General features: G+C 40.1%; 1 protein-coding gene across 1 annotated transcript in view; it reads right to left on the bottom strand.

Moving 5' to 3' along the window:
* pik3c2a (phosphatidylinositol-4-phosphate 3-kinase, catalytic subunit type 2 alpha) overlaps positions 1-14,591 on the bottom strand; it is a 48,544-nt gene that overhangs the window by 7,661 nt on the left and 26,292 nt on the right. Inside the window, exons 6-24 of the mRNA XM_015009361.2 lie at positions 13,182-13,293; positions 12,973-13,052; positions 12,836-12,899; positions 12,298-12,444; positions 12,164-12,197; positions 11,580-11,823; positions 9,115-9,237; positions 8,863-9,030; positions 8,621-8,738; positions 7,774-7,916; positions 6,356-6,547; positions 5,475-5,568; positions 5,259-5,353; positions 4,444-4,624; positions 4,230-4,334; positions 3,575-3,667; positions 2,323-2,452; positions 2,004-2,140; positions 136-305 (exon numbers count right to left, since the gene is read on the bottom strand). Coding sequence (XP_014864847.2) covers positions 136-305; positions 2,004-2,140; positions 2,323-2,452; positions 3,575-3,667; positions 4,230-4,334; positions 4,444-4,624; positions 5,259-5,353; positions 5,475-5,568; positions 6,356-6,547; positions 7,774-7,916; positions 8,621-8,738; positions 8,863-9,030; positions 9,115-9,237; positions 11,580-11,823; positions 12,164-12,197; positions 12,298-12,444; positions 12,836-12,899; positions 12,973-13,052; positions 13,182-13,293 — 2,430 coding nt within the window. The remainder of the gene's footprint in view (positions 1-135; positions 306-2,003; positions 2,141-2,322; positions 2,453-3,574; positions 3,668-4,229; positions 4,335-4,443; positions 4,625-5,258; positions 5,354-5,474; positions 5,569-6,355; positions 6,548-7,773; positions 7,917-8,620; positions 8,739-8,862; positions 9,031-9,114; positions 9,238-11,579; positions 11,824-12,163; positions 12,198-12,297; positions 12,445-12,835; positions 12,900-12,972; positions 13,053-13,181; positions 13,294-14,591) is intronic.

The raw sequence follows: 14,591 nt of genomic DNA, 5'->3' as shown, positions 1-14,591 counted from the left end.
ACCCACGGCAGTCGTCAACATCCTGTTCCGCCCTTTACAGAAAAAACTAAATCCCTCAATCACAGATAGCGAGCCAAAGCCCGTTTTATCTGACGGGCAACAGTAACAATCTACGGTGACTTATCTGATAATGACCTTTTAAAGCTGCCAAACATCTGGGCGTGGCCCAGGAACTTGCCAAAGTCTATGTGAAACATGTGACCGGTGGAACGCAGCATGATGTTGTCGTTGTGGCGATCACAGATGCCGAGGACGTAGGTCGCAACGCAGCAACCGGCGCAGGAGTAGATAAAGTTCTCAGATGCCTGCAAAGATGAAAACAAAAAACAAAAAAACAAAACCAAGTTGAATATCAAAAAGGAAAAAGTTTTAACCATGACTTTTTCACAAAAAAATGGCTAAATTACTTTATCCAAAAGAGAAAGAAAGAAAGTGGAACTAAATTATGGCTTTAAAGCTTAGTTTGCCGAAATGATTAATCGGATCAATCGTGATTAATCAACAACTAATTTAGCAATAGACTAATTATTAACTGGGTATACAGACTCAAAAAGGCCAATTATTATTAAAAGAAAAACAGAACACTAATTAGGTCAAAACTGCTCTAAAATATACACATTTTACATTTAGCATAAAAAAACAACCTTTTTGTTTTTAAATATGTCCTTCCCACAACTCCTTTGTAAAAAAATAAATCTCATACTAAGCACCTTTTGCTGCCCAATTATTAATCAGTTGGTCAAAAAAATTAATCAGATCAGCCCTACTGTGTATTAATGTTAAATTAAGCAGAAAGGACTGAGCTTTTCACATGCTGATGGTAGAAGCAGATTATTTTTAGCTGCAAATGCTACAAATGATTTAATGTTTATTGCATGTTAAGGCAATATATTTATTTTCTTGTTTAAACAGGGAATTGAATTATTTATTTACATTTTTTGTATATTTCTCTAAAACAGTGGTTCTTAACCTGGGTTCGATCGAACCCCAGGGGTTCGATGAGTCGGTCTCAGGGGTTCGGCGGAGCCTCTGGTGCAGAGGTAAAGACACACTTGTGTAAAGTCGTGATGACGAGCCCCGCTTTGCCATCACTTGCTGCAGAGGATCATGTTACATTGCTGAGCCAATCAGTGCTGCGGAGGAGCACTGATTGAAGGAGCTCCACTCTCAGCATGGATTTGAACTTGTGTCTTTAATTATTTCAGCAAAACTCACCGTTTTTCCCCAAATTCCGTAGATTTCGGTGTACTTCTAAATCTGCTCCTTAGTCGCATCTTTTCGGGGTTCCTACTGCCTCTAGTGCCGTGGGGGTGGTAACACAACTAATATAATTACATTACTAAATCAGAATACCGCACAGTCTTTAATATTTATGATTAATTTTTCATTCTCTTAAGAATGTAGAGCTAATTAAATGATCTAAACAAGACCTTAAAGTGGTTCCAGTTTCTCTCGATGGCCAACCTGTTGAAACTGTGGCAAATTTGGGTCGTTCCTGGACAGTCAGCTCAACTTTGCTGAAAACACTGACTATATTTTGAGGAACTGTTCTCAGAGACTCTACCTTTTAAGAAGACTTAGTGATCTTGGGCTGACCCAACTATACTCTAGTTGGGTAAGCCCTATGTCTTGAATTTGGGGGGGAATCATATTTTATTTATCACTACAGAAGGGTTCAGTGAATGCGCATATGAAACTGGTGGGTTTGGTACCTCAAAAAAAGGTTAAGAACCACTGCTCTAATATTACCTAAGATAAGTGGTAAAATGAAAACCCTGCAGAATGTGCAATTTTTATATCTGATTAATTGTCAGAATAATGTATTAGAAAAACAATCATTAGTTTAGTTTCAAACTCTTTAACAAAGTGAAGCAGCTCTAATGTTTGACAATTCCTTTCCATAAATGAATGAATGTATGAATGCATGCAGCACTTCAACAGTGAGTTTAGGAAGGAGTTTCTTTAATCTTACTAAAGTTATTGTCAGCATTTCTTGTGCGTACCTTCTCATATTCATCCTCAGCAGGGTTGTACTTGCGCAGCCATTCAGCCAGAGGTTTGTCCTTAAAGGATCCGGTAACGCCATATTCTACCTGAATCTTTCTGAGGGTGTCAGAGAAAGGCACCAGCTCCACCATACCTTATAAATAAATAAATAAATAAATCAAACCAAGATATCTTTTGATAACACAGTGCAAACAAATTAAGAGAGATAGAAAAACTGGTGTTGAACTCAAAGATTGCAATGTTTACAATTTTCTCTAAAAATGTGAGCGCTTTGATTGAAATCTGACGCTCTGGTTGAAATCTGACGTGCATCACCTTTATCCCGGCCGGTGGAAATGCATTTGAAGTTGACGATGCGGAGGTCCAGCCCCTCCTGCAGCCAGATTCGGTCCATAATGCGAATCATCTGAAGAGCCAGCATGTCCTGCCTCAAGTCTTCTCCTACCTGATGCATAAACAGAGCAAACGAGAGGTCAAAAACAAAAACATTCTGATAACGATAACATTGTTGGACTTGATTTAAGCCACCAGGGGGCGCAGAGGTGAATGGAGAAGCCAGGAAAGCAGTTTGTTTCAACTACTGCAGGACTTTGGTGACATTTACATCGCAGTGTTTAAAATCTAAACCAGTTTAAATTTCTCCAAAACTATATTTGACTTGTCTGCTGTTGTTCATGAAGCTGTTTGTTCATTTATGTTTACCTTCACAGAACTGGACTTCTGAAGGCGCTTTGTTTCCATGGATTTATTTGGGTTTATCAGAATGAAAGGGTTTTGAATATAAATGCACAAAAAACATTTCAGAGTTTTGTTGGTAAGTTAATTATTTTTGTTCACTTCACAAATATGGACCAATGTGTGTCATCAGACAAAACTGCAATAAAACACTCTGAAACTTGGTGGTGGGCACATCTATTCCGCCAACGAGCTAATATCAAAGCTTATTTTTTTGTTTAGCATTTTGGCTAACTTTGAAACTGTTTAGTGCACTTAGCTTCCCCTAAAGGTTTTTGTGAAAACATTCTACACAGCTAATTTGCTTGGCTGTTTCATAAACTTTTAGTTGAAAAAAGTTTGAGATCTGTGTTAAAAGCTTCGGTTAAGTAGCTAGCCGTTTATATTCATGCTCTCATATTTAAGTGGTTTACACATTGGTTCCTCCAATAACTTTATTTCAAGCATGAAACGCACAAGATCAAAATTAAACACAGACAGATATTAGAACAAGATATTAACTTAAACACTATATTTATAGATTGTAATATCAAAATTAAATTGCTACTCGACTGTTTCACTTTTTCAAAAGGAGATATAATGTGAACTGACAACGGCATGTTAGCTTCCACTAAATACTGTGTTGTTGTAGCGATTTAGCGTTGGCGCAACAACAGTTTATGATTATTGCTTTAGGGTTAGCGCAGCTAGCTTTTTAGCTAGCGGTGCCCACCACTGGAAGCCTGTGTCTGAAACATAACAGCTTCCAAGGCGCCATGAGCTGACTGCATGGTAATAATGTTCCATTGTTGATGTGTTTGTGTGTGAGTGTGTGTGTAGGCGGATAACGGACCTTAAACATAACATTGATTTCCTCTCCTAATGGATCTGCGTTGACCAATGCCAGCTTAAGGGGAACTGCGTTGGAGTTGAAGAAAGAACAAGCCTGCAAACAAGCACAAGTACGTTTTCTAATGACTTCTGCAGGATAAACACGTTAAACATTATTAGATAAAAGAGATAAAAGTATTTTCATCACAGTCTTAAAACAATGCAAAGAACAACAGAGATTTAGATTTCAGTGAATGCCAGTTTTATGCTACAGGTCATCCAGCAGAAAATTTTGTCCACCATCCACCATTTAACCAACACTCTATGAATATGATCATAAAACAAAACTCTCTGCACAAAAGTTTAGCTCAATAAATGTAATCTTTTCTATACATTTATTTATATGAATCAATCTATGAGAGAAAATAATTAAGTCTTATACTCTACTGATTTAAAAATATTGTTAATTTAATGTATATTTCCATAAAAATTGTATTTTGTAATTATTGAGAAAGGGGCAGGGCCTCTTCCTGCTCTCTCTTCACTCGTGTACAGTAAGTGTTATAAGAGAACATGTTTGTGAATCAACGATGAAATTAGTGAAGCCGAGTATCTAAGCTGACTGACATTGATAGTCAATGTGTTTTGGAGGAACAGCCAGTGGTTTCATAACCTACCTTGACGTTTAGCTCCTTAGCTACCAGACTCGGGTTCAGGGGAAGTCGGCAGCTGCTTCTCTGGAAAAAGTTCTGAATGTTTTCCAGGCCTTCCTGCAGCGCCACCTGAACTCACACAGCAACACAATGAGTAAAAGGAATCGCCTATAACTTGATGCCATTTAACACACAAAGACACAAAAAAATAAGAAAACAAACTAAAAGTCAGACTGACCTGTCTGGTGGATCCCCCGGCCTGTCTGACCCTCTCGGCCACCGTTCCCAGCAGAGTGGCCAGGTGAGTCTGCTTTTCCAGCTCTGCCCTCAGTTTGCTCCCACAAAGACACAGCAAGGCACCCAGGACCTGCTCATAGCGCCGCCCCCAGGCGGAGTCCTGCACTGCATCTTTGAGTAGCCTGCAGTGATCAACATGAATCCACCATTCAGAGAAAACCCCCAAAAAAGGCTTTAAAGTAAACCTCATTAAAGCAGAGCTGGGTAGTAACTACCTACATTTACTCAGTTTACTTGAGCTGCACTTTTTACTTTTACATGAGAAGTTTTATTATGAAGTATTGCTACTCTTACTGGAGTAAAATGTCTGGATCCTCTACTCACTGTGAGTAACTTCATCGAATGAAGAGCAGAGACGTTTTAACCAGAAATTCACCACAGACAGACACACGCCTGCAGTTTTTGATAGAGCTTCAGAAGTTTTATGTTGAAAGAATTAGTTTCGAAAAATGTTTTGTGATTTCTTTATTTATATGAATTATTTTCATTTTGATTTCTAAAATACCAACATTTCCACATAACGTGATGATGTCATTTTTAAACGTCAAATGACTGATGTTTCTGTCAGTACTGGATTAGATTTTTCACCACATACATTTTTACCCTCACTCGAGTTATTTCTTGGACGGCTGCTTTTTAATCTTACCGGAGTAAAAATATGTTGAAGTATTGCTACTCTTACTTTAGTACAATTTTTGAATACTTCACCCCTTTCTGATTAAGACCTGGTGAAACTCGGTGTTTCTGCAGACTCACCAGTACAGGTAGTGGGTGATGTTGATGTTTCCTTGGGCTCTGGATAGCAGGAACAGGACCAGGGCGTTGTTCAGGTGACACTCAAACTTTATTGCCTTAAGGAGAGGACATATGACATTTTAATTTAAAATTTGTGCATAAAAACTTTAGGAAATCAGTTAAAAAACATAAGTCGCTCTATCGTACGTAGAGTACAGCATGTTTTATGAGCTCTACCTGAACCAGCTGAGGCAGGTAGTCGGCAAGTTCGTCGTCACTGCTCTTCTCAATCCAGCTTACAGCCACACTTCTCACTTCAGTATCTGCAAACCTACATGGACATGCAACACATTTAACGTTTTCAGTTTGCCAGAGAGATTAAAACTGGACTGCATCCCGGAAAGCAGAATCATGAGCAGCGTTCCCATTAACCGAAAAAAATTGCGAAAATGGAAATTCCGAAAATAAATTTGTGTAATGAAAACACGACAATTTCGAAAAAAGTCACGTTTTTCTGAAAATATTCTTGTGCTAAGATGAGGTGCTTTTTTCTGCAGTATCAAAACATTTTTCTCACATCGCAGGAATCTCACAATGAAACGCCAGATGTTACTAAAGACGAAAACAAAGACGATAGGAAGTGGCAGTTTGTTTGTTTTCAGACAATGTGTCGCTGGCTCCACCAGACGTCTGGTTGCACAGTTCATAAAAAGTTGTGTCATTCCAAAGTGCTGAATCCACAACTTTTCTGTAAAATTGCCAACTACAATTTCCCCAAAACGCCGCCTACGTAGCTGTTCATAAGGAGGCGGGGCTTGTTGACACCGACGTCTTCACTGATCGGCTGATTGATGATGGAAAACAAATCTCATGTAACCGTCTACATCCGTCACTGCCACGATTTTTAATGATGTATGTAAACAAACTTATTCATGTGATTTCAATTTAATTTCTTATTTAATAGAAATGCCACAATTTTCCAACATTAGTGGAATCTAGATAAAGATTTTTGCACATTTTAATGGAAATGCAGCTGAATTTTCATAAAACACTTTCTTGTTCAACAAAAATAAAAACCTTGTAGGGTGCAGGTGTGGAATGTGTTTTACAGTGCGTACTTTGAGTCCAGTAACTCCAGTGCAGTGACTAGGGGCAGTGAGGGCCAGCGGTGCAGCAGGGAGTGGATGTGAGCCATGCTGGCCCAGTCCCAGCTGGGCGCGCTGGCCAGCACCTTGGGCAGGCTGCTGGGGTGGTCCCGACGGCAGTGGAGCCGGTGGTCCCACAGAACCTGGTGGTCGGAGCGCTTCAACCTGCAGGAGGAAACAATTCACTTCGTGTTCAAATAACTGATTCAAAATGTTGCAGTATTTACAATTTTAGGTTTTAAACAAGAAGTGGCCAGTGTGAAATCATGATAAAAAAAAAAAAAAAAAAAATCACACTGCATAAAAACAGATAATGGTAAAGCATATTTAAGGTTTGAATTATTTTTAATTTTAACAGGAAGTTGAAATTACTTTTGTAAATAAATAGTTAAAAGGAAGAGAAGTATCTGTATTTATTTCTGTACATGTGTAGCATTCGGCTCGAGAACATCAGAGCTGAAATTAGTCCATCTATTTTTATTTAATACCAAAGCCTTAGCAGGCAGGTATTTATAAGCAACAACTGAACATGAGAACTATTTGACTATCATTTCTCAGATACCCAAGTGGTGCCCAGACTTGGTAATCTTGATCAAAATTACTCATTTTGTCAATAATTAATTAATTAAATTAATAGTTATTTATAGCTACACCAAACCCTTCTTCTTGTACAACAAATCAAAAACATTCAGAGAACGAGTGGCAGTATTATGTATTTTCTAGGCCATCTTGTAGCACAGGCAGATAATTGATAAATGAAGCTTTTTTCCAACAACTGAAGGTAACAGTTATGACTTCAAATAAATCTGTGTAACTTAACGCCTTGAAATTGGGCCACTGTCACTTTAAAAAGCTCCTGCTCTTTTTGAAACTGCGCCTTCAGGAAGTCATCACAAGCTGAGAAGCAGCTTATCTGATGCTCACTTCCACCAGTTGTTTGCTAATTGCTGCCGGCTAGTCTGGAGGAGCTGAGTGGGAGAGGGCTGCTCTGTGAGGCGGTAGCTTGAAAACTGCATCTCCAAGGAGCAGCTGAGCCTGTGCAGCTGAGTGGTTACCATGGAGATTAAAGGAGCTTAAAGGATTTCCCAAACGTACATGAAAGAGTCAAGGCAACACTGGAGGCATGTTTTAGATGAGGGAATAACATTATAACATGACATAAAGCTAAGAAAAACCTTGATTTTAAATGATACTGCCCCTTTAATAGTATCTTTAGGCCTCACATGTTCACAACATCCCAACACAATAACATCATCAGTGATTTTATGTGACGTTATTCAGGCAGATCAGCTTTGCTTATAAACTCTTGAAGAGGGCGCTGGTGCACGAATTTGCTGAAACTGTTCTTTTCCATTTTCACGGAGAAAAAAAAACCTTAAAGATTCTTTTACCCAAAATTTGAGGCTCGGCTGCAGATTTTCTCCAGCTTCCGCTTCAGGTCCGGGTCCAGCTCTTCCAGTGTGTGGGGCTCGGGGCTCGGGGCCTCCTTAGGTCCAACATATAAAACATCCACCCCTGATTTGGGGAAGTCCACCTGATGGAAGAGACAAGACCAGAACTGGGATCCGTTTATGCTCTCAGTGGAAACCAATTGAATAATATAAAAACAAAAAGATCCTTGCTGGATCTACTGGTTTTGTATTATTGTCATGTTTCAAGGTCCAATTCTGCTTCAGCTCTCATTTTTACAAATTGGTCCACATTTCTCTCAAACATCTTCTGATAAACGTCACTGTGGATGACATTTCTACCCCCTTGCATCACATTTGGTATGAGGTGGTTTTTAATTGGTCACTGTATTTTATTTATGCCAAACTCAGGCTCTCTAAAGGCTCCACCAACTCAAATTTAAGACTTTTTCAGACCATTATGGACTAAATTTAAGACCTTTAGAACTTTAGATTAATCTGTTCAACAACGTACTTCCAGAAGTTCAGGAGTTTGTCTATATTTTCTCTGGTAAACTTGAAGAGCAAATGTTTCATCACTGTGATAGGCCTGTGTGTAATTCTAGCCATTTAAACTGGAAATAAATATGAATCTGTCTGAATTTATTCCATACCAGAAACTATATTTTACTGACATTTTTTTTTTAAAGTATTGTCTTTGTTTACCTACGTTACTTGAGCGTCTCAGAAGTGTTTAAACTGATATAAAACATTAACAATATATAAAAAAAACACTCAGGCTGTAATAATTCCCCCACATGCCTGTATCTGATAATCCCATCAAACTGACCTGTAATATGATCCTTTCTGCAGGAACCTTCTTGCGGCTGCCGGTAGCACCAGCAGCGCCAGCAGCTCCTGGAGCAGACGTCCACAGACACAAGAACCTCGTGTCTCGTGCAAGAACTCTGTTAAACACAGAAGTTAACATAAGCTAATAAAAAACCCCAAAGATAATTTAATCTCAGTGGTGAAAAGATATATTCTCTATTTAAACCCCTTAAAGCGAGTGAGATCATTCCTTCTCCTCACCGTCTGAAGTCAAACAGGGGCATAGAGACTTTGCCTAAAAACTCTGGGGCTTTCCGCTGTTTGTTGGAATCTGGCGAGCCGCTGGCGTTCTGGTTCAGGACCCCAAACAGACTCAGACTCAGCGTGGACTCCAGAGGGAGCACGGCTACGGCGATGGGGAAAATGATCCTAGGAAGGACAAGGCGGCGTCATTAAAAGGTAAAAGGGCCGCAGTAGGTCAGTGAAAACTGAAGAATACGAGCGAGGACTTACAGTTCGTCCCATTTTACGTGGTAGAAAAAGCTTTTATATGTGCCCACTCTCTTGGAATGGACCGGCTTGAACAGGTTCTTCCCATTGTGGGTGAGGGAGCACATCAGGAAGTACTTCTCATAGCTGGAACGAGACAACAAACGATGCTGGTGTGAAATATTCCATCTATGACTAACCACCATGTAGAAGCGGTTGAATCAACTAAAAGGTTTTGATAGAAAGATGTTTTGTCTCACTGATGACAGCAGCTGTGGGCAGGTTGCTGGAAAAAAAAGGCCTAGAAAGAACTCCTTCAGGGCGACATTTTCAAAGTGAAGCTTAGAAACCTCTTGACGCAGTGTGCTGCTCAAAGGGAACTTGGAGAGATATTGTACCTGCCCACTTAGACCAGAGTGGTTTAACCAGGCTAATTTTAACCGGCAAAACTCCCCTGTGGCTGAATATGTTGATTCTCTACACCATTAGGGATGATGGCGCATTTGAAGAAAGAGGATTCAGATTACGAGTTGAACAACAACATGCTGGTTTATTGAAAGAAATTGATTCTGGGGAGATACCGCTTTTCTTAACATTTGGACAGTTTCTCAGAGACCAGAGGGATAAAACTGCTTTGACTTCCTCTTGAAGAACCCTTTTATCTGTTGTTTTTCTAAATCAAAATTACCATCACAATAAGAAAGTTATCACGATAAAGGATAAACGATACGATAAATGACCACTTCTAGTTTAGATCGATGAACCAGACTGAAGTCTCACAGTCTCTAGTAAAGACAGAGACTCGAGAATGCAAATGGAAATTATCACACTCATTTTAATTTATCAAGCAATTAATTGATTTATTGCCTAATACGACAGGCCTAGCACCTCTAATCATAATCTTTGTTTATTAAGATCGGCTTGAATAATCGTCCGCTGTGAAGTGTTTCCCGGCACCAGTCACGGCCGCAGCTGTGTGAGATGTGGCCTGATTAATCCCAAGAGGACAAACAGGCAGTAAGTGCTTCTATCTGTATACACTTCAAATTCAACAGCCTGTACTGTAACTTTAACTCTGCACTCTTAACTAACAGAACATATTAATATTTCCAGATGCGAGGCAATAACATCCAGTATGAAGAGTTCTGGTTTCCACGGGTCCAAAAATAAACTCGCTTTAATTAGTGACAGATCCCTCACATGCAACCGTGGAGGGGAGAGAAAAAAAAAACGCGGGAGGAAATCAGATGCACGTTTACGCCGCAACCAGCTTGCTCCGCTGCTCCGCGCCATCTGCGCTGGCAGCTCCCTCGCTACTCACAAGCTGGCAATGTGGCGCGGTGAACAGATGGATGACACACAAGCCACAACAATGCTAAACACTTCAACCTCAGTAAGGCGCCGTTAGAGTAGCGCCACAACAGATACGAGCTGCTGCTGCTGCTCGGCCGCGCGGGGAGAGGAGAGAGTTGGTGTCCCGCTCCGGCTTGAAAAGAGCATTTTTGGAATGGCTGTCAATGCAGCCATATTTGCTTCCTGCCTTAAAGTAGTTGTTGTAAGAGGCTGCTGCGCGCTGGAGTTGTAGCGATTTGTCTTTTATAGAAATCAACTGAACACTAAGGAGAAAATGACAGAAATGACAGCAGAAGAAAATGAAATAGTTAAAAAAAACAAAAACAAAACTGTGCTATTTCTTTAAAGTGATTCCATCAAAAATAGTTACTGCTCCAACAATTCCTGTTATTTAATATTAAGTTGTCTAAGAAGTCTCAACTGAGCTTTTTACAAATAAAGGGGAAGAAATTGTTTTGTTTTTTTTAACCGAACCAGGATCCTTGTCACTGATCCCAGTCACTGCTGTGAAACAGAGCTGTGAATGGAAAATTTGGATCAGATCTGCCACACACACACACACACACACACACACACACACACACACACACACACACACACACACACACACACACACACACACACACACACACACACACACACACACACACACACACACACACACACACACTCAGGAGACAACAGCTCAGGTCTTGTGTGAAACGAGACACTAGCATGGAAAATAAGACACAAGGAGCAACACCAGATCTGTTTGTTGAGTAAAAGAGATCCAGGTATGATGCTGTGAAGGCACAGCTCAACAGAACAGGCTGTAATTTTATAGGATCGCTGCAACAAAACATGGAGCTTTTTACCAAATGCTCACCACTAAATCATTCACAAACCTAAATATTACACAGAGTCTTCTGTCATTTGCTACTCATTTCTTCCTTTGTGGCAGGGCTGAGCAATATGATTAAAAAATAAATCATGTTATAAGCGTTGCATTAATGATTATCGATTAAATTTTTTGTTTTAGTTTTCTGAAATACTGCCAAACTGGTAGCAGGACCTTTTCTGTTTTATTCACAGTTTTTCTGAGGTTCAGCATTTATGTTTGCATTGATCCTGTTCAGTGTTGCTGCTGTGCGTTTTACCTGCTGACCCAGTGGCCTGGGATGCCATGCAGCGCGAACAGAGTAAACTGAAGGTGGTCTGTGGTGCCAGAAGCTTCTTTGCTGCCCCTCCCCTCTCCGGCGCCACCACTGTCCACAGACTGGGCCGAGGCGGACAAGCTGAAGGACGGCGACGGCGGGCAGAAGGAGCGCAGGTAGAGCTTGACCAGGTCATAGACGGCCTTCGTTAGTAAGGCTATGCTCTCCTCCACAGCACTGGAGCCACCTGTTGACGGGGGCAGGTATCGCGTCAGCGCGAGAATTTAATCACATGTGGATAAAAACGTAAAAGATGATAGGCCTTGCAAAAGTATTTAGTCTTTTCTTTTCTTTTTTTTATCTTGGGCTGATTATTTAGTGTTGAGGAGTTTTAATAAATCAAAGCATGAGATTAAAGATTTAAAATATGTGAAAACATGATGAAATAATGTGACAAAAAAAATAAGGCTCAAAAAGTATGATTGTGTCTGTGCAAGGCTAAGAATGTTCATTTTCACTGGAGCGAACGATTGTGACCGATAGGCAGATGAAGGTTATGTGTGACTGTATGTATGCATATAACTTACTAGTTGATGACTGACCAGGTGATGTTGACCCCAACTAGAAAGCAATGCATGCTGGTCTTAGAAAATGACATGATCTCATCTCAACACCAACCAACCACCAAATGTGTTGGCGCATGCGCCGACGGGGAGCGCACCTTGGGCGAGCGCGTCCTGGCTAGATTGACAGAGTGGCGGAGTCTCTTGATGGCTTCTGTGACGGACTGCGTTTCCACCTCGTCCAGGGCGCAGCACAGGTTCTTCACGGTTTGCACCACCCGCTCCACGGTCTTGTACTGGGTGCTCTGGGCACCAAAGATGGAGCAAAAAAAAAAAAAAACAAAGGTCTGAATTTGTTTCCTGTTCTGATTCAAAAGCAGCTTTAAAGTAAGCAAGTTTGGAGAAAAAAACAACAGCATTTATTCTGGTTCATTTTAAAAAATATATGTTCTAACCACTTCACTTCTTCCTTTCCTGGTGTTTTTATACAATATAAAGTTCTAAAAATTAATATTTATGGTTATCCATTTTTCTCTCTTGTTTTAGATGCTGTGCAACTAGAAGGATTTTTGCTCTTTTTTTTTTTAGACAATAAGTAAGAAAAATCCTGCTGTTTTCTTTCATAATGTTTTGTGGGACAAAACATGTTTGGATTTCCCGCCTCTCCCTTCAGACTCAAACAGGGACGACATGTACCTCATTTTCTAAGCAGATGTTGACCTGATTGTGGTATCCCTCCAAATAGTCAGCAAGACCTTGTCTGTAAAGAGACAGAGGTGATTAACTTTAATCAGCTTTACACATTTACTTCCTGACCAACGAGTGACTCTTACCGGGTGACATTCTCCCTAAAAGGCCTATCAACATGGCTGAGATGTTTGTCAAGGTTGAGTTGAGAACCGTCATCTTCTGCCTGCAGTGAGAAAAAATAAGTATTAAATCACAGATAATTAGGGTTGCAATCTCACCAGAATGTATACTGGTAGTTTATCAGTGGGACGAGTTTGTAACCTCCTTATTTAACTTGTGAAGAGTAACTTACGCTTCGCGCCAGGTCCCTCCTCATGGTTGAGTGAGAGAGCAGCTGTAAGGTGATCTCGTTCTCCCACTTCCGGCAGTTCTGGATGTACTCATGGCTACCCAGGCTGTGTTTACTGTGGCACAGGGCAGCAGAGACCCAGAGTTAGAGACATCACAGTCCTACAGATCCAAAGTAACAATATGGACCAAAACAATATGGGTGACTAACAAGAGGAACAACAGAGTCAGCTGCGTTAGCTTGGTTCGTCTCCACTGTGACGTCGTTTGATTAGACTGCAGAAAAGCTTCAATATTAGATTTTACTGTTATGGACATGAATTAAATTACACCTTCAAGGGGAAAAATTATCTGAACCAGAGTCAAGTTTCCCTTTGAACTTCACTTTCAAAAAGTTAAGAAATGAAGTATGTCCTGAGTACACTCCAAGTAGCCCTGTTGGGTTTCCATCACAAATGTGTAGAAAACTGACAAAGTTCCACTAATGTAAAACAAACAAACGAAATGTAATTAAAATCACATGTGGATAAGTTTGTTCACGTGACAAGTCACTAAAAAATGTGACTTCCTCCAACAGCTTCTTGTCTTCTTCACCATTTCTGCCAGTAGTAACATCCGGTTGTTAATCACGTGACTTGTGTGATGTAAAAGAAATCAGGAATCCTGATCCAGAAACCACATTAAATGTAACTTCAAGTTTTTTCCTGTTCCCAGTTTGAAAACCAGATGGATTTGCTGGTTGATTTGATCCGTGACCAGACTAACTGCTTTAACTAAAAAGCTTAGATTAACTACGTTTCTGGTTACTTTTCACTTTGCACTGTCAAACACGTACATCAAAAAGAGACTGTACAGTACTGCGTGTTTGTGTCAGAAACATAAGGTGCAGGTCACCAGACTAAGCTTTACATGCAAGTCGGACATTTTGGATTTGGAGGTGAGAAACCTCAAACTTTCCTACTTTGAATGTTAACTTCTAGCGAGCTTTTGCTTAATATTTACCCATTTGAAAATGTTCAACTTCAGAGGAAACATGGACCCTATCCATAAACCCAAGTTGCATTTCCAATAGAAAGGATTTTTTTATGTTGGTTTTTAATGACAACAACCACCTGACGAAGTCCAAGGTTCTGTTTTACTATGGTTTTAAAACATCAGTCAAGACAGTACTGAGGAGATAAGTGTTGGAAACAGTTTGAGTTTCACCGTTATACACTGAAAACAGATTCCTATAGAGAAATCTCAACTCTATTAGTGACAACCATAAAATGGAATCCATGCTTTACCAACAAATATAGTAAAACTCTCCTCTAGTCTCATCTCCATGAACCGAACATCGCATACCGCCTCATCTCATGAGCTAGACTGCACTCCTACTCACTACATTATTTACTCAGATGTCTATATAAAGTGC

Source organism: Poecilia mexicana, unplaced genomic scaffold, assembly GCF_051168715.1.
Source record: "Poecilia mexicana isolate PSO_F unplaced genomic scaffold, ASM5116871v1 scaffold_6, whole genome shotgun sequence".
Lineage (NCBI taxonomy): Eukaryota > Metazoa > Chordata > Actinopteri > Cyprinodontiformes > Poeciliidae > Poecilia > Poecilia mexicana.
The sequence above is the reverse complement of the archived record's forward strand: the minus strand, read 5'-3'. Positions and strand labels throughout refer to the sequence as shown.